This window comes from Manduca sexta, chromosome 25 (assembly GCF_014839805.1).
Source record: "Manduca sexta isolate Smith_Timp_Sample1 chromosome 25, JHU_Msex_v1.0, whole genome shotgun sequence".
Classification (NCBI taxonomy): Eukaryota; Metazoa; Arthropoda; class Insecta; order Lepidoptera; family Sphingidae; genus Manduca; species Manduca sexta.
In genome coordinates this window covers 9,583,335-9,603,879 of record NC_051139.1, presented here as the reverse complement: position 1 = coordinate 9,603,879, position 20,545 = coordinate 9,583,335, and the positions used below count along the sequence as shown (strand labels likewise).

At 31.8% G+C, this 20,545-nt stretch overlaps 2 protein-coding genes across 12 annotated transcripts; one reads left to right on the top strand and one right to left on the bottom strand.

The window, feature by feature from the left end:
• Nucleotides 1-235: 235 nt before the first annotated feature.
• LOC115454607 (heat shock factor protein) lies at nt 236-14,551 on the top strand. 11 transcript variants are annotated; one of them, XM_030183360.2, is made up of 11 exons: nt 236-513; nt 4,171-4,629; nt 4,821-5,024; nt 5,106-5,301; nt 5,382-5,991; nt 6,768-6,836; nt 7,270-7,375; nt 7,987-8,058; nt 8,312-8,390; nt 9,221-9,295; nt 10,727-14,551. In XM_030183360.2, exons 1-11 carry the CDS (start codon nt 409-411, stop codon nt 10,900-10,902), a joined length of 2,151 nt encoding a protein of 716 aa, XP_030039220.2. In that variant the 5' UTR covers nt 236-408; the 3' UTR covers nt 10,903-14,551. The 11 variants fall into 11 exon arrangements, 10 of the variants coding, with proteins under 10 accessions (XP_030039220.2, XP_030039280.2, XP_030039344.2 ...); XR_005113028.1 differs by having other exon boundaries at nt 409-513; nt 8,678-9,295; nt 10,727-10,896; XM_030183420.2 differs by lacking the exon at nt 6,768-6,836 and having other exon boundaries at nt 409-513.
• On the bottom strand, nt 14,545-19,565 carry LOC115455171 (dynein regulatory complex subunit 6). Its single transcript, XM_030183885.2, has 3 exons — nt 19,385-19,565; nt 17,427-19,169; nt 14,545-17,022 (listed from the first exon to the last, which is right to left on the bottom strand). Exons 1-3 carry the CDS (start codon nt 19,400-19,402, stop codon nt 16,777-16,779), a joined length of 2,007 nt encoding a protein of 668 aa, XP_030039745.2. The 5' UTR covers nt 19,403-19,565; the 3' UTR covers nt 14,545-16,776.
• Between the last annotated feature and the right edge of the window lie 980 nt (nt 19,566-20,545).

The following is a 20,545-nucleotide window of genomic DNA, read 5'->3' as shown; positions in this document are numbered from 1 at the left end:
ACATAATTATAGCGCGTTCAAATACAAGTAGATTTGAATGCATTTTATTAGAAAATAATTAACACGAATTTCATGGCGATTTTGTTTATATATTTTTTTTCCGAGATCAAACCTACAAAATAGTATATTTATTATAATTGTCAAGAATGTCATCCCAAAATGAAGTCTGATAATGTTGGCAATATGCTCTTTGCATGTTTGCGTTCGTATACGTTGTATTACGTACTACGTAATAACAAGAAATTATATCTTTGTGTAGTCATTTAGTGTTGCATGTGTGCAAGTATAATAAAAATGGCGATTTGGAAACCGTGTCCTAGTGTGTAATTCTAAACAATTTGTTGAAAAATATTGAGCAAACATTGAAAAACAGTTTTAAAGTGATAATAGAGTAATTCATTTTACAAAATGCGATCCGTTGTAGAGATTGGGGCTAGTGTCCCAGCGTTTCTGGGAAAATTATGGAAATTAGTAAATGATACCGAGACAAATCATCTGATTTCTTGGAGCCCTGTAAGTAATTTGTGTTGTATTAGTCTTTATAACTTATCTGCAATAAATATGGAGTGAGAAGTTCATGGTCGCTACTGTATCGTTCAAGTATTTTTTGTAGAAAGTTATTAAAACAACCTATAAGCGCTAGTTGACATTCGGAATATTACTTCATAAATAAATAGTTAGAAGTCACGTTTTCCACCATGCTCTCTGTTATTGGTGCGTTTTCGGGCGCTATCTATAAAGTTCACCGATAGTTTTTTACGTGTTTGTAAAATTTGTCGAAACAATAACAGCTGTTTTACTATCTAGTATAATTGCCTTTTCAAGATGAATGCAACTACATTCACTTTGTGGTTGATGCTCAAGTATTATCTCATATTTTAATTGTGTAATATTATGCATACTTAATAGGTACTCAGTACGTATTACATTTCACAACAATAAATGAAAAAATGAGTACATATTTTAGAATAGTGGAGGCTACATAATTTAATAAACTGCTGTGATTGATAATTTGTTTTTTTTTTGTTATAGACAGCTAGCTAGCACATTATTGTATATTCACTTTATCTATAGTGACCAACTAGGTTTAGCTTCTTGGTTTAGTTTAGTTTATAAATTTTATTGCATATTGATTTTTCTACACACATACACACTAACACATTTTGTCCAGAAGGGGTAAGCAGAGGCGCTACAGGTGCACACACTTTCTGCTGTGTGTATTCCATCCAATGATTTGATAGGGATTAAGCCTATCACCATATCAAGCACATATTCCAGACTTTGGGATGATACTGAGTAGAAAAATCTGTTATTACTTTACCCAACCCAGGGAACAAATCTCACATCTCAGCACTGCAGTCATACCATAATTAACTTATGCCATTGAGGCAGATTTTTTGTTACCCATGGAAAGTTATTTTACATTAAATATTCTATAGGGTACATATATTCTACAGGGTTCTATATGCACTTCATCAAATATTTATCAGCTAAAAAGAGATAACATGCACATAAACCATTGCTATTGGATTGGACCAGAATCTTACTGTTCCAATTGTGTTTTCACCTCAAAATTCAAAAGAATTTTTAATTGAATTTGATTTTATACATTATCTTATATGTTACCTTATGTAAGAACCATAAAATTCTTTTGGTAAAAATACCATCAAAATTAGGTGGGAAACATGATGACATTTTTCTTCTTTGTTCAAAAGATTAGGGACTAGGGAAATATGTCTTTGACTTCTCAACTCTTCGGTCAGATATCATACTCCTTTTTGTTATTGTATAGTGAGGACTCATTGCAGTTCTCCATTTTTAGGGTTCTGTACCTCAAAAGAAACCTTTACATGATTACTTTGTCATCCATCAGTCTTTCTATATGCTTGTATATCTGTCAAGACACTTTATCTCAGGAACACATATTAAGTAGAAATTTATTTAAAATACTCAGGTGTAAGGTGACAGCTGTCAAATTAAGAATCAAACTTATTAGTCATCATACCAAAAATAAATATCCATTTATGCTGCTTATTTTATGCTTTCACAAGGAATCTAAATCTTATAGGGTGCTTCCTGTTGACCTAGAATCTTGAAAATTGGCAGTATCTTACAGCATGTGTAAAGAAAACATCTAAAACCTATAATAAAATAAAGTGAATTTACCATTACAAACCTATTATTTGCAGTTGGTGCAATAACCGTGTCTAGGGATTGAAAGGCAATGTTCAGTTTGCCAAGCATGAACTTACATAATTAGATACCTTATCGTGATTTTTCCTCTGCAAAAAAGCTTACTTAATTCTAAGTGTAGTTAATGTTCTTGCAAATAAAATATCTCAAAATATTTAAGCAAGAGAATACATATTTTTGTAATTTATTGTATATTATAATGTTTATTTGAAACACATAATATATTGAAATTTAGCATATTAATGTTTCAGAAATTATACAATTAATTTTGTAATTTTAGAAATTGATAAATATTTTTTGGTGCTAATAAGTAATAACTGATGTTGATTACTGGTGGTCACAAAATGCCTTAAGAAATGTTATTAAGATTTTGAATGGCCATAGCATAAGAAAAAAAATTATAAATATGATAAATATTTTATTTCTTTGCACTAGTTTGCGATCCTTACTAGGTAGATAGCATCACATCTTTTTCACTTTTAGGGGGAGGCACAAGTGTAAATTATCAAACTTGGGTGTCGATAACTGGAGCTAGTAGTGTTGATAATTATAGGTGACTAGGGATGATTTTAAATGATTTTAATTATTTGGATACATATATCATTTAACAGAATATATTTTATTTATGTTAAACCATTATTTTAACGTCAGGATATGTTTTACCATTTTATGGCTCTAATTAGAAAAACATCACTATCTAAGAAGAGTTAAAATATTAAAATAGTATTTTTTTAGACAAAATGTGTTCCTAGGTGATATCTCTTTCTTACGCCCGCAAACCTATGGTGATATCACACCTAAGTATGTGTATGTTGATTCTGTTATTGGACTGTAATTTTGATTTAATCCCATCATTTAAAACTTTGTTTTTACTTGTAGTGGAATTTGTATTTGTTTTTTATTAACCGACTTCAAAAAAAAGAAGGAGGTTATGAATTCGACGTGATTTTTTTTTTTTTTGTATATTTGTTACCTCAGAACTCGCTCATTTATGAACCGATTTGGAAAATTGTTTTTTTATTCGAAAGAATTTTTCTCCAGATTGGTCCCAAATTTTTTTTTTCAAGATCGCTTCGGTAGTTTGGTTTTAAAATTAAAAAAACTGGAATAATTATGTCGTCCAAGAAAACGAAATCGTGAATTTAGCTTTCCTGTGACGTATTTAGTTATGTTTTTGCATTGAGTTTGGTTGACTGTACTTCTCACATACTTATACATATAGCATAACATCTTTTCCCCGTGTCAGGGGTAGGCAGAGGCGTAACATTTCCTCGCGATAGTCGTACTGTGTGTGAAACATATCAGTTGTGTTTTTGGGTTGGGTTTAATTGACTACTTCTTACATACATACATATATGTATATAGCATCACACCTTTTCCCCTTTTTAGGGGTAGGCAGAGATGTAACACCACAGCGCAATAGTTATAGTATGATCGAAATATATCAGTTGTGTTTTTGCGTTAGGTTTGCTTGAATCTACTTCTTACATACATATATATAGCATCACACCTTTTCCCCTTTTCAGGGGTAGGCAGAGGTGTAACATTTGAGCGCGATAGTCGTATTGCGTGCGTTACACATTAGTTGTGTTTTTGTGTTGGGTTTAGTGGACTCTACTTCTTACATACATACATATAGTATCACACCTTTTCCCCTTTTCAGGGGTAGGCAGAGGTGTTACACCACAGCGCGATAGTTGTACTGTGAGCCAAATATATCAGTTGTGTTTTTGCGTTAGGTTTGCTTGAATCTACTTCTTACATACATATATATAGCATCACACCTTTTCTCCTTTTCAGGGGTAGGCAGAGGTGTAACATTTCAGCGCGATAGTCGTACTGCGACCGAAACACATTAGTTGTGTTTTTGCGTTGGGTTTAGTTGACTCCATTTTTTATAGGATTTTTATAATACCCATAATGTTTAAATATTTTGTCTAATATTGTAATTTTTATTTAAAACAATATAAATTGTAGGCTGGAAAAACATTTGTTATAAAGAATCAAGCTGATTTTGCAAGAGAACTTCTACCTTTATATTACAAACATAATAATATGGCAAGTTTCATCAGACAATTGAACATGTATGGTTTTCATAAAATAACTTCTGTTGAGAATGGAGGTTTGAGATATGAAAAGGATGAAATAGAGTTTTCACATCCATGTTTTATGAAGGGTCATGCTTATTTACTTGAACATATCAAAAGGAAGATTGCTAATCCCAAATCAATTGTAACAAGTAATGAAAGTGGAGAAAAGATATTGGTAAAACCGGAGTTGATGAACAAAGTGCTTGCTGATGTCAAACAAATGAAAGGTAAACAAGAAAGCCTTGATGCCAAGTTTAGTGCCATGAAGCAGGAGAATGAAGCCCTCTGGCGGGAAGTGGCAATACTCAGGCAGAAGCATATAAAGCAGCAACAAATTGTGAACAATGTTAGTAAAAATATTACTAATAAACACAATATTCCTTTAGGTGTTAGGTGTATTTAACAATATATTAAATGTAGAATGGGTGAGAATACTAAACCACCTAATCTACAAAATATATTTAATAGTTAGTTTGAGGATTTTTTACTGTTTTTAAAAGTATAGTCAAGCAACTACATTATTTTTTTCACTTTTAGCTTATTCAATTTCTTATGTCGTTGGTCCAACCTACTCGTCCACCAAATGCTAGTGGAAATAATGTTGGTGTTAAGAGGCCCTACCAGTTAATGATTAATAATGCAGCATACAATGCCAACACTGATCCTTCATACCCTGGAAGATTAAAAAATATTAAATTGGACAAAGATGCTTTAATGGAAGACTTGAATGATGACAATTTGGTATGCTCTTTTACTAATATTAGTGCTACAATACTCTAATATTTCATTGGTATTTAGAACTAAAATAATAATTATGTTTAGGAGGATGGGCCTACTATTCATGAGTTAGCTCATGATGATATTTTGCACACGGAAACTTCTCAAGATGCCCTGGATCCTAGCAGTTTTGTTACTATTGACATGAATAACACAGTTACTAGAGGGCACAGTCCAAATGATCCCTTGTCCTCAATACAGTATCATGTTACAATGGAAGATGGAGATGACATAGATACAGGTATATTACTAAAATATTATTATGTTATTGAAATTTGCCTGTTAATTTTTTTAATAATATATATTTTTTGTAACCAACAGGTGGTAACAGGGTGGTTTATCCTATTTGCCGAAGTAATGGCTTTCCAAGTACAGATGTACTGCCTGTTATTACATCACCACCACCCACTCAAGTTAATCCATCCTCACCTATGGATCATGTTACGATGGTTCCTATGGCAAACAACATTATATTGTCTCCTACCCCAGGCACATCAAAGTCAAGGACTAAGAGTAAGAACTCCCAAGCAAGTGGTAAAACTCTAATTTCTCCCACCAACTTCAACACAATAAATCCTTCAGCTGATTTAAAACTTCCAGCTGAGATATTTGCTAGTGATGATTCTGTAAGTGACACAGGTGTTGTAAGTGCAGAAGATGCAACAATACAGAATATTTTACAAGATGTTTCAGTTGATCCAATGGCATCCACTTCAAAAGACAAAATGTTTGGCGGTATAAACATTAAAGTGGAAAAACCAACAGAAGTTTCTAAAGCATCCAAGAAATCTAGGAAGCCAACCAACAAAGATGCACATGAAAATGTTAATTTAAGTGATATAAAGACTGAATTACAAGATGACTTTGACTGGAATAATATGACTCTTGCTACAGTCAATAACAACCCTAATGTCAACAGGTTTCAAAACAGGTGAGATTTGTATGTTTTTTTGATATACCATATTTTTGTGTTATATACTAAAAACAGATCACATATGGAATGACCTTGGTGTATGTCTGTATTGCACCAACATTTTTATAAGCCATTCATATAAATATTTACGAGTAAGGTATTGGCTTAATACTTAGGCGGTTATAGATTACAAATGAACAGACAATTTGGTATATATCTAGGGCTTCATAACAGGGGTGTATAGACACAAGTGCAGTATTACAGGAGCAACAAATATATGAGTGAAACAAACATTTATTGGTTGTATATCCAAGTTTATACAGTTAATTATTTTTGTTTTATTCTAGTCCCCTATTAAATTGTATGTTATGAAGCCCTCAATATAATAATAAATATTTTTATTTATTTTTGGATCTTCGCAATAATGTCTTTCACAAAAATATACAGTGTACAGACACAAAATATTTACATCTTTATAACGTTTATCATAAAGATTTTTTTACAGTCAGTCATATCAAGTGATAACTTTAAAAATTGTGAGATTAAATAATATAAATCCATATTATGTTTTGTTGCAAAATACAACCCTTGCCATAACCCCTAAAGGACTCATAATGTCAGAACAATTTTACTCTAGGACAGATAATAAACTGTATATCAACAACATACTATATTGTGTCTCACATTGCATATAATGTGGTGTTGAAAGGTGATAGTTCCTATAAGCAAAGCCCCAAAACATCTCTTATCATATTGTCTATATTACGAATGTATGTACTTATTTTAATGTTTAGGAATAGGAGAGATAACATCAGCAAAAATCGGGAGGAATGTTCTTCCCTCTTTGGAACAAATTCAAACAAGTATGTGTAATACATGATAATTATTCTGAATAACAATCTTTGCAGAAGTGGCCTACTATAAATATTTATTGATCTCATTTTGTTTTGTAAATGTTTATATTTTAGTTATAGTAGTTTTTCGATAAGTATCTATAATGGACCCAGCAATTGATTTAGTATTTTTAGATATGCATAATATATTGCTAGCAGTGTGTTTTATATGTGTATTAATCCTCGTGTATGTATATAATAATGCCTTGCTTAATTAGATAAATAAATTAACCGACATATACTTACCACAATAAATAAGCCAAGAAACATTATATTATTGACAAAATATATTCTAGGCATTATGGTAAAAATGTGATGGTGCTTATAAGCCAAATAATCCAGAACAAAAGTAGATGAATTTGTCTTGAAGTGAAAGATATTATAATATCATAATGCGTTACAGGAATGACATTGATGATCACTTAGATGCGATGCAATCCGATATTGAATCGTTGAGGGAGCTGCTCAGAAGCGACAACTACGCTCTTGATACCAGCACACTATTGGGGGTACGTATTATCATTGCAGCGATGTATTAAACTTATTCCCTGGGCGTGTTGAAACGAGAATTTAATTGTATATTTCAACATAAAAATTCCTTCCACAACGGTGTGATAGACGGCCCGGCGAAAATCAAGTCTTTAGGTACATGCGACTATTATTTTAGCGAGTTTGCTGGTAATCAAACGCACACTTGCAAACATCACTCCATAGTTGTTATGAAAACATTGACATTTGCTTTGGTTACGTTGGCAGCCCTGATTCAAGTCACGTTGCAAGCAACGTGTTGTGACCGCGTGTAGTGCCTTGTGAGTTGTTATGCTTAGCGCTCACGCACACTGCCATAATAGGCCGGTTCACAGGCAATCTGTGCCGGTAGGTATAGCGGCGTCCGCGGCCCGCAACAAAAACATTGATAATGATTGTAACATTTTGTTAATTTTAATGATTGAATTACTTTCCTTATTTTTAATAAGCATTTATTACTGTGTATAGTATTATGTATTATTGCAATACTTTGTTTTTAAAATTAATATATTTTAAGTCCTCGTTTTACATATGGGAATAATCCAAATTTGTAAATACGTATGCCAAAGTATAACTTCTGTATTGTCCATAGAATGGTGAAGCAGGACTAGGACCTTCGATGTCCTTGGCCATTTCTGCTCGTCATCAACCACCAAATGATTATGTAACATGTTATTCTATCACAGCCAGGATTATTAATGAATATAGTTGCTTGCTCCCGCATTATAAGATCATTTCATTATATCGTTAATCCATAATGACAAAATGATATACCTACTTACTTAATATTTTTGTACTTGCAATCAATATTGCAAAATTAGCACATGATTATTATAATCACTGGTTTTATCAACTTACTATTATTGTTTCGTGTTGAAAAAACAAGTGAATTTAATTCGATTATTAACTCATTCCAGCTATTTGGATCGGACGATCCTTTCTATGGACTGACCTTCAACTCGTCGGACGACAAGTCGAAAACATCGACAAACAGCGGTAAGTCTACATAATATGTACATAAACTGCTTCAAACCTTTGATTTAATGGATTCAATTAATACATTCAACAGTCTGAAGTGACAGAACAGTGTGACACTTGTGGTTGGGATCGCTATATTATTTAACATTGTGTACACATTTATTTATTGGAATTTGTAAGATTCCGTTTCAGTTCAGTATCAGTTGTGGCATGTTGTCATGCAGTCCATTCAAATTCACGTTGCTCTACTTGCAAGTCAGGCCAGACAGTTTTAGAGTTATATTACGCATTTGTGTTAATTGTAGATACAACCAAACAGTATCCGATGATTGATTTTGATTGGCTGATCAATAACAGCGAAGCCTCGCCTGCAAAGTAGCCATGGCTACGTCGTTCAAGATATTTGCAATGCTGTGCACGTCATGTCCGCAGTGGCATGACGTGTTGGAAATTTTGGTAATGGGGTAAAATAGTGCTGGTGGTTCCGGTAACCGGTTAGCGGCACGCGTTGGGGGCAACGTTGTTACCTTCCATCTACAGTCTACGTCATGTTCCTGTGAACACTGTTATTTTGTAAATATTATACTACCTGTGCAGATTTCCATCACATAAGTTTTGTTTCATCACATATCTTAATTTAGTTATATGATCACGATAGTATAGGGATGCAGAAGCGGTATTATTTTTATATGTTTAAACGAATATCATTTGTTGCGACATATAAATTGTTTGACAACTTGTGGTTAATTCATCTCGGTTTTGATAATTCCGTGGACAGTGTAGCGTTCTAGATTTTAAGTCAATATGTTATAAAAGTACCTATAACTGTATTTTATTGTTAATTAAAGCAAAGAAGCAGAGAGGTGAAATTTCGAATGTAAGAAGTGACGACTCTCGCGACCAGCAGTTTATAGAAGATGATGGTATTCATTCTATTATTATATCCCTCAATAGTAGCCTACATAAGTATTTTTATTTGCACGATTGAAAAATAGATTACATATCAATTATTTTATTATTTATACAGGATCATTTTGACATAACGATACTAAATAAAACCACATACTTATCTGAAAAATAACACTACAATAAGTTACTCGAACCGTAAAATAACAAAAATGTATGATTTGAACAAAATAAATATGAATAAAGAATACATTTATTTTGACACGCTCTAATGCCACTACTGCTATTCTCAAAGAACTCATCGCAGCGGCAACATCACTCTGTCAGTCAGAAATACACTCACGCATATAGCATATTCGCAATAGCAAAAAAATAATAACAGAAAAATAATTATTCTTGCACGACTTTTGGTCCAATGCTAGCAAAGGTAAAGACGAGTATGTGGTTTCATTTAGTAACGCAATGACAAAATCATTATGTATGTTATTTTTACGTTATTTAAAACGCTTCTTATGGCATTTAAGATTTTATGGACGTATGGTGAGAAGCTTAAATAAAACAATTTGTTCTAGGCAGTTGAGAATATATTGTGTGAAACATGTGGTCCCAACTGTCTGTTACAAATTATGATAACTTCAGGGTTGCAACGTTGCAATTTTTCAAATAAACAATTGTTTTTTGCTTTTAAATTTGGGAGGGACAGCCATCAGACTTCATAGTTTTTCTATTAATTTTATGTCATAATAAGACCAACGTGATTTAAACTTTAAAGATTTCATTTTATCTCCATAGAATGATGCCCTTAGGATTCTTTTATTGTTGAGGTGTATTTACTGTTGCTTTTATTTTCCTTCGTATTACCATCTATTTATAAGCTGTGTTTTAAAAGTAATGTTGGTGTAGGTTATTAGTTATAACGTAAACATAGAGTTAAATATTAATTAAGAATTTTTAAATAATTAGATATGTTGGCTTATTATGATGTTATATATTTTATGGCATGATTAGAAAGTTTATTTAGTAGATATGTAGATTTAATAATATCAGTGTGCAAATTCATATAGAATGCCATCAGATTTTGCTGTCCACTATACAGTATACAGACTTCGATGACATTATATGAATCTGAACATTGTGACTATATTATAGCGATTTTTTATCTGTTATTATTATTATAAGCTTTTCGATACTGTATAGAAATTAATTTTGAGGGTCTTGTCTGCAGTCGAGAATGTATACAAAGTAGATATAAAGTTAAACGAGTAGGTATATTTTTTTATTTTAGTACCTATATTATTATACTTTGTCACACAATTATTTATGTCCCTTACGTATTAAGACACATCGTGTACGTTGTACTGACAGCTCTATTTAGAATAGTTATAGAAATTAATATATTTTATAGCATTATACAATGGAATTTAATTGTTGTTTTTGGGAACTTTCAGTTGAAGGGAATCAGCTAATCTCGTATACAGGGAATATTCCAGACTTTGAGGATATAAACATGCCGGATCTAGAGTGTGAGAACTCGCAGGACTCGTGCCTGTCGCCGTCCGTCAGCTCCACGCTCAACACGCCGCAGGTGCAGGCGCGCTCGCCTTCCTTCACACTCAAGCACTGAGGCCACCAACACTTGTGACCCTGGCATTGGCGACGGTCACCACTTACCATCATCGTCTACATCTAATGAAAAAAAACAACGCTCATACTAAAGTGCGGAGAAATTTATCAACGTGCGTATTTATGAAAACACTTGTAGTTAGGAATGTTGTATTTATATTGTATATACATTATACATACTGTAAAATGTAATAAGGAAGGTTCATAGCACAATAACTTCATTTTCCATAGACCTCCGACTTCTCATTAAAATGATTTATATTGAAACGATATTAAAAACTTGCTTAGTCCTATTATGCTTTGCTGTGTGATGTCAGATTAAGACAAAGGAACATATCTGAAATTAAACAAATGATGCTTAATTTTTGTATGGCTATTTCATATTCATTTGATTCGTAATGCCTTTGATCCAGTTTTTAACCGGCTTCAAAAAAGGGGCGAGATTCTCAATTCGTAGTGTATTTTTTTAATGTTTGTTAAAATAATATCAGATGCATCCAAAAGAATTTTTATTAAAATCAGTTTAGTGGTTTGGTTTTTAAATATTAAATTAGTTTTTAGATACTAATTCAATTACATGGTTCCAATGGGCAGTAGTAATTAGGCACAGTGGGACAAATAATCAGAAGCTTCATCTAGTTATTGCGAACTGACTGAATTTCGGATCTCTATGCAAAATAAGTCACGTATAAGTGCTAATGCTAGCATGAATATTATGTCTATATTATTTTATTATCAACGCTCCTTACGGGATTATTGGGTAGTTATTAGTTGCCCTCAAATTAGACATCACATTTTAATATCTTGACGTGGAAATTATTGATAGTTTCGAGTATATCAGCCCTACACAAAACTGTAAAATAGGATAAACAGGTATCACAATGCTTAAAGATTTGACACTTCGATCGATATTATTACTCAGATAAATCGATTTAAATAAAATCATATATTTTTTTGTGAACTTTTATATGAAAAGGAATATAAATTATAAATGTTTAACTCTATTCCACATCATAATTTAAAATTTTACAAACTAGTGCAACCGACATGACAAAATGGTGATTCTTAATTACACCTACTGTGTTTGACATGTACATATACCTCTATCGGTCTAAGTGTTTCAAATCTTTACATAGTTTGGTACTTATCCTGTTTTACAGTACCGAAATAAAGATTTAAAACCTTAATACATGTAGAATTTGATAATTATTGTGATTTTGCCGGAATAGTGTAGATTCTCATATGTAGAATGTGTATAGGTCGTTACGAAAGTTTTGAAATTACCCCCATGACATTAAAAAAACTTAAGATTTACAATACACTGTAGGTTTTTAAAGCTGTTGGTGAACTTGCTCACTGTAAGCAATTTATAAATGAAACTGTTCGTATAAATAAGCATTGGAGCACATAGGAAAATGTAAAATTGCATTAACCAAGACTTATGAACTCTTATACTGAAGCCTTGTTATTTGACTGAGAATGTAAAGGTAGCCAGGTCACTTTACAGAATGAGGAATCTCAAAACTTTCGTAATGTCTTAAGTAAACAACAGTTTAAAGACAAATTTGAAGACAATTGCAAATCGAAGGGATAATTAATTTGTTTCTTTTTTTTTAATATGATATGCATTTTTGAAACTCAATGCCTTTTCATGATAATATTATAAACCATTTTAACTAGATTGCCTATTTCATCAATAGTCGTCGCTTTGGTGCCTTAACATTATTAAAATAATATATACAATATACATATATGCATGTTATGTAATAAATATAAGTAATATGAACATAATGTCGTTTTGTAAATTGTTTCTAGTAACTATACATTGGAAAAACAAGGTCGATTACCGCAAGCTAGTACGTTCACAGTACTCACTCACACTAATAAATATTTATAAAGTATGTAAAAAAATATTTCATATTATGGTTGAAGGCACAGATATTAGAAACAAAACATGACGCTTTTTTTCACATTAATTATGCGTGAGAAATAAGTCCTCATGACAACTGACGTATCGATGGGTCCTATGCATAATAGTACAAGTGCAATAATACAACTTTACAGGAGAGCCTTTTAAAAATTTAAAACTTTGTAAATTTGCCATACTTCAACAGAAATTCTTGAAATTTTAAAATGTTACACCTCAGTATTTCAAAGATTTCAGTTGATCTATGACAAATGTACAAAGTTTAGAATGTTTAAATGGCTCTCCTGTAGTTTTGTTTTTGCACTCATACTAGTATATATAGTACCCGTCGGTATATACATTCACAGTGATTACACACGCGCAGTTTGTGACTGTGTTCACGCCCCAGCTTTAGGTAATCGACCTATAACGTCCACACATATATAAGTAAATTGTTTGGAAGAACCAAATTAATATATTTATGACACTAATGCCCGTTTTCATCCCCTTAGTGGATGTGTAACGAAATCTATTGTAGTCCGTAAATATGAAAACTACTAAGCAGTGTATAAACTGACCGTATGTCGTGCTTACGAGAAAGTGCAGCGAAACGTAGATCGAAGCTGGTTTTGACAATTCATGACCTGCCGCGTATCTTATCACGTAAATAAACATTTTACTACTGTATATTTTTATTTTGGGAGCAGATTCAAGGTGTGGTTGGAGGGTATGAAATACAAAGATCAGTGATAATGCATAGGCAATTAGTGTCTTATGAGTCAAGTATTTGTATAGGTTCACAAAAATATTATCTATAAAATGTAAATCTAATATATATAAGTATATAATGTAATGAACTTCGGGCTAAAATATAGATAATATCGTTTGGAATAATTATTCGTTGTGCAGTGTAACTGCTGGTTTTAAGTTACAGGGATATATTTTACGACACAAATGTTATTTTACTTTGATATGTTCCAATTGTGTAAGCTATAATACAATATGAGCTCCCGTTATTTTTAATAAATAGTATTATAATTGTATTTCATAGGCACAATTATTATTCTCGTGTAATGTGTGGATAACGAAGTGCATGTGATCTGTAATTACCGCGAGGGATGCATGTAATCAATATACTGAATAATAATTATTATATAAGATAACAATATCCTTTTTTTGTTATTGTACTGCTTGTCAAAGTATTTGGCAATTAAAAAATATATTAAGATAATAAATAATACGATTGTAGCTTTTTATAAACGAGTAGACACTTGCATGCCTCGCCACATCCGGAAAAAGTGCCTTGAGATATGTCTTTAGCGCACTTACTTTTAAAATGGCTCTAACCTTCAACTAAGAAGTATGTAGATATTTACCATTATTGCATTAATGAAGATATTTTATTTCTAACAAAGGTCAATAATATGAGTAAATCTGTATACTTTATCCCTGTGTTGTTATATGTATTAAAATATTTATTGTTTATATTACAAATAAGTATCGTTTAATATTTACGTAGATAGTTTATTTGTCGAGTAGATTGTCTACGTTGTGTTTAGGATGCTATTGGTTTGCTACTAATTTGTAAATTTTAGCCTTTGTATAACATATTAAACATTATTATAATGAACAAAGTTTAGTAAGGTAAAGTAAATAAGGAACCTTTAAGATTAGGGTATCTGTATCAAATCGATAAGACAGTTATTTTTAAATTGATAATGTAATAAAATATTGTTAAAAGCTTGTAAGTGTTTTATTTAAAACCATTGTGATCAAGTAAATCAATTCAAATAAATAGGTAACCATAGGAACAGACTGCTAGAAATAATATATACGTAATTTATATTTACAAATTTGAAGCTACTATGTTCAAGATATTTTTAAAATACCTTATTTTTTTCGGCAGATTCACTTACAGTAGGTACACCTGATACTATATTGGGAAGTTTCATTAGAACAACCGAATAATATAACGATTTATGGGTTATCTTCTTGTTTACGTGGTATAGTAGATACATAGATGATTAAAATATAATTGTTATGTCATTAAAAAGTCGAGAACATTAAGGAATTGTTAGACCAAATTTTGTACTCTTACGAATTATTAGGTACGCAAACTTGTATCACAGTTGCATTATATAACTAGCTAAGCTAGGTTAGCATTGCTTTTTGGGGGGTTAAAAATAAACATCCAAAAATCACTGAGATCTTGAAGGTTAGATGGTATTTAAACGCGTCACATAACAAAATTATAATTTTATTGCAATATTATTAAAGACTATATTCATGAAACCCTAGAAAAAATTATGTAATATAAATAAAAATAATTTGTAATATACAATAATACCTATTGAGTAACATCTTCATGACCATGATATTATTTTATTACTTTTACTAGTCTAACAAAAAACCACACATTTCAAAGTTTCGCATTATTATATAAGATTACAGCGGAGGAATTTTCTAGCAACCTAAGACAGAACATATTTAAAAGCAGGTAGTTCTGAAAATTAAGACATATTAGAAAAGAGACACAAAAGAGAATTATTAGTATGAAAGGTAGACAAATAATAATACTTATACCTATACAGGGTCATTTCGACATTACATTGCTAAATGCAACCAAATACTTACCTACTTGGAAATAACACTTAACAATAAGTTATTTGAGCCGTAGATGTAAAATCAAAAACTTGTAAGTTTCGAACATAAGAAATATTAATGAAAAGTAATTTTAATTGAATGCGAGCTAATGCCACTACTACCACACTAAGAGTATTCGTCGCACCCGCAATATACTTTCAGTTAGAAATAGGTACACTCACTCACACGCCATATTCGCAGTAAACTACAAAATGATAAAAAAAATCAGAAAACTTAAAACAGGATGTTTGGTGAAAATATTCGTTATTGATGGATGATTTTTGGCATAATGTCAGCAAAGGTGAAGACAAATATGTGGTTTCATTTAGTAACGCAATGTCATAATGACCCTGTATACTTATATGTAAATGAGTGAAATATTTATATGATCTTGGTTATTTAGCTGATATCAGAGGGAAAAGGAAGACATAAAAATCCGAGTCACAAGAATATAGTAAGTAACTATGAGTAAGTATTAAGTAGGATACCTGTTACCCAACTTTCGACATGTAATTTAATGTAAATTTTATATTTTATATTCATTAAATGATTGCACGTTAAAGTAAATAATTGGTGGCTAATAGTGCTACTAAAACAAATTATTAATTTAGAAAATGATGTTTTACCGCCGTTTTCAATAAATGATCTCGACGCTGTTTTCGCCCCATTGCAAAAGTGGACCAATCAACAGTCTTTTTTTTACATGCTTCTTAAAGGTTTAATCTCGGGATCGGATTGTAGATTATAATTGTGATCATTTATTGAAATCCGCCAAAAATCAACAATCTTTTGTATCGATAGTTGCTAAGAGTAGATACCATTACTGAGACAATCATTTCCGAGACAATTTTACTTCAACATTTTATGTCAAATAAATTGTATGTTTTATATGAATACTTTTATGTTTTGTGGTTCTAAAGGTGGTACTTACGTAAAAAAGATGTTTTTTGAATACATATTTGTAAACCTACTTCGCCACATTTGATCATTGAACAACAAAATATTGTTTTTATAAAAATGTATATTCTGGATAGGTTTATGATCTTTGGTATGAGATCTGATAAAAAATCACAGTTGTAGTATTTTTCTTTCAAAAGCCGTTACAATAGGTTTTGTAACACGAGTTCACAAAATAAAACAGCATTATTATCTTAAAAATTAATGCGCGGAATTTAACAAAAAATTAAGACAATCAAATCCCATTGAAGGATCTTAAAACCGAAATATCACCTGAAATAAATAAATAATAGATAATAATATTACATAGTCATGTTAAATACAAAACAAGACATAATTAGTCGATATAAATAGAAATATATTAAAATGCTAGTGTAAGCGTAATTTTCTCATTAGTGCAGGCAGGAACGCCGGCGCAGGGGATCTATTTTTAAGGCCGTCAGTAACATAAGGTCCAGGTTTAGACATCAATACTGTGTGAAGAGTAGGTAGGGCCCCAATTGCACAGGCCAGTTCAGGCGAAATGTTGCGACAGCCTTGTACATCCAAAAACTTGAGTTTTTCACAGTGATTTCTTACAGCTTCTAATGTCTTGTCCGTCAGCTGATTACATCCCTGTAATGAACATGTTATTGACACATCTATGTTTTGCACTGTTAGCTTTCATGTTCAAAGAATGTAATCATGGAACTTCAATTAAAACAAAAAAAAGATTTAGATCTCTACTACAGTTTTATTATTGTAGAACAGTTCCAAAGACTTTAATATTATCATTTAGGTAGTACCAGATATGTTAAGGTTTGATGAATACTTACTAAGTATACTATAGAGATCAAATTAACCAATAGCCACTATACAGTCTACACAAGAACATATTTTAACTATATTAATATTGATGCACTAGTGTGTGCCAGTTAGGTTAATATATGAAGGTACATATAAAATTTAAAAAATCTTTGTAATATGGCCTTCCACTCAGATATCCCAAAAATGTTTCACAAAATGTTAATAAAACTCACTCTCAGTTCTAGTTGTTTTAGCCGCCTTAATCCTTTGACCACTTCTGTTACTGCTTCATCTTTCAAATTGTAGCAATCTATGAGATTTAAATACTCTATGCTTGGACAGTTTTTGACCAAATTAACTATTCCTTCATGTGTTATTTGTTGACATCTGCTCAAGTTCAGATTGAAAAGTTCTTTAAAGTTAAATGCATATGTGAGACTAACATCAGTTATTCGGTTACAACCACTTATATCTAGTTCTTTGAGTCCTTTTATCCTTGCTAATGAATAGCCAGAATAAGTATCTGTAGTCAGTTTTTCGCACATTCTCATTACATCCCTTTTTCTTCTGGCATCTCGCATAATCTCTTCCTCAGCTCTGGATCCCAAGTGGATTTTTAAAGGGGCTTGGACATTATCCATACTAGACATAATGGGTCCATCATCATCATTATTTCCATCAGTTTCAATTTTGCCCATACCCGTTAAACCAGCATCAGATACTTTGTCACAATGGCTTATTTTTAATGTATGCAACAATACTTGGTTTTTAAATATCACTTGGATGGATGTATCAGTAACAGCATTGAAACAATAACTCAAATCTAATGAACTTAAGCTAGGGAGCTTTTCTGAAATCATTATAACACCAGTTTGATCTAAATTTAAGGAATGTATATCTAGTTCTTCTAAAACATTATTTTCTTCTGCACATATTCCTTTCTCTAATCCATCTTTAGTGATAAGCTCACACTGGGATATGTTCAATGATTTTAATTTCTTTAATTTCCCTAATTCAGCTATACCAAGATCTGTAACAGCTCTACATCTTTGAATATTGAGATATTCCAAATTGACTAGATTTTTACAAATATGAACAAGAGATTGATCTGTAACCCTTGTACATAATCCAATATCAAGTGCCTTGAGCAATGTTTGGTGTGTAGTCAGCGCCAGTATACCAGTATTGGTAAGTTGGTCACATGAATGTACTTGCAGTGTTTCAAGCTTTAAGTTATCTACTTCCGATAATGATTTTAGAGCTGCTCCGTCAATCAGAGTGTTTGAAAATAACAAGTGTTTAATTGTTTTAGCTTTAGCAACAATCAGTTGTAAAATAAAATAAAATGTCAAAACACTTTCTGATGGATTATGAAAGACATCACTGCCAGGGGGGTAAAACTTTTTTACCAGACCCAAGTGAAATTGTAAAGAACATGATGACAAATTCAACTCTTCTAAATAAGGAGCAGCCGAAATAAACCTGTTGACTAAAACATCTGTCAGGTATTGGTTTCCAGAGAGACTGAGACATTTTAAGTTTTCCAGGTTATTTGCAAGTAGACCTTCTGTCTTTCCTTCAAGTAAACGGCCTGACATGAATAGTTCTTTGCAACTCTGTATATGTAATGCTTCAAGGTTTTGGCAGTTTTGCAAAATATGTACAAAAACTTTTTCACAAATATCACAGTTTCTTAGAGTCAAACATTTAATATTCACTCCATTTTTCTCCCAAAAATCATTGAGTTTGTTTGTGATTTCAACTTCATTAAATAGGTAGTTGTAATATGTAATTAATGCATTTTCAAATATATTGATAGGTGAAAATGTTTCATCACTTAATACTGATTTGTAAAATATAGCTACTTTATTTTTCAAAAAAATATGATCATTTGCCGCTAAATACCACGATCGACAAGTTTCACTTGCTGCTGCTCTGTCGGATTTCGGCAAGTATTCAAAAAGATATACTAAAACCTGAAATAATTGATTGATTTGAACATTATAGTAAACTTTAACCCGATACCCTCAAAATTTATTGGTTTATCAATGTTTGTTTAATAAATAAAAGTAAAATAATGTTATCATTGACTATCTATCATTGGTCACGTGAAAAATTATGTAAAGCACAAACAAAGAAAAAAATATTAAACCAGGAAGAGATCTTTGGTGACCTGAACAAGTTTTCTTACCTCATACGGAATATCCATTTTTAATTTGGAGTTATATTAGAATAGTTTCTTATCAACTAAAATTTTTCAAGTGGAATAAAGACTTAAAAGTAAAATATTATGTACACCGAATAAATTAGAACTTGCACCTTGTCAGTTTGAGTTGTGACAACTGACACTTATGACAAACTTCAAAACAAGACTATTGACGTCTGCACAGCTGATAATCAAGTTGATAACAGACAACAAAAAAATTAAACAAATATGCAATATATAAAACAAAAGTGGCAAAGTTTGTGGCCATAATATACTTTCATAAAAAAATCATTTTGCGAACTAAGTAAGTATCTAATGAGATTTTTTTTATTCTGGCTCGGCAAGGTGACTGCACTGCACTAGATGGAAATCGCGATGTCTTCCAGATAAATGATCAAATAGCAACAGATGGGTAGGTATCTCATGCCATTCGACACAATCATGCCGGTCTAAGATATACTTAGATGCTGGCCGGCACGAGATACTTAATATATAGTCAGGGGGCTCATTCCATCTATGGGGGCATATCCGTCTTTTTGCACTTACGGACATTCTAATCTAAGGACAGGTTTGATGCTCATATACTTAGCCAAAAGAGTCAAATAATCCTTTAGTTAAGTATCTGTACGACTATTAAAGCTGTCCTTCGATAAGAACGCCCGTAATTGCCATATAGGTCAGATATATGTACTCCTCTAGACGGAATAGGCCCCGTGACTTAAATAAGTATATAGGAACTTTTCATCGCATTATTTTTTTACGGATAACCATCATAAATTAAAACGGTAGCTGCATATCCTTTAAGTTATAATATATCCTATATGCTTACAGAAATTGGTCCCATCAATCAATGTAAGAGTATAATAATTATAATTATTGGTACAAGTAACAGACATTTATCGATGTATTTATTATTATAGTTAAGTAGTTATAGTAAAAATAAAGTTAGTGTTTCGGGGTGTTGAGTTGTATTATAATATTATGTCTGTCGTGTTGAGATCGGGGGTTCGATCACGGGTAAGATAAAATTATATTGAGTTTTTCTGCTCAGTATCGACCCGGAGTCTGGGATTTCTGCCTGATTTTATTACAATAAATTCGCCCTATATCACGTCATAGGACCGGTCTCAATAAGCTTGGCAAAAG

Coding starts and splice junctions, on each gene's coding strand:
- LOC115454607 (XM_030183360.2), top strand. CDS start 409: ATGCGATCCGTTGTAGAGATTGGGGCTAGTGTCCCAGCGTTTCTGGGA. Junction 514..4,170: donor ATCTGATTTCTTGGAGCCCT/GTAAGTAATTTG, acceptor TATAAATTGTAG/GCTGGAAAAACATTTGTTAT. Junction 8,391..9,220: donor GAAAACATCGACAAACAGCG/GTAAGTCTACAT, acceptor TGTTAATTAAAG/CAAAGAAGCAGAGAGGTGAA.
- LOC115455171 (XM_030183885.2), bottom strand. Junction 17,023..17,426: donor TAAAACAACTAGAACTGAGA/GTGAGTTTTATT, acceptor TGTTCATTACAG/GGATGTAATCAGCTGACGGA.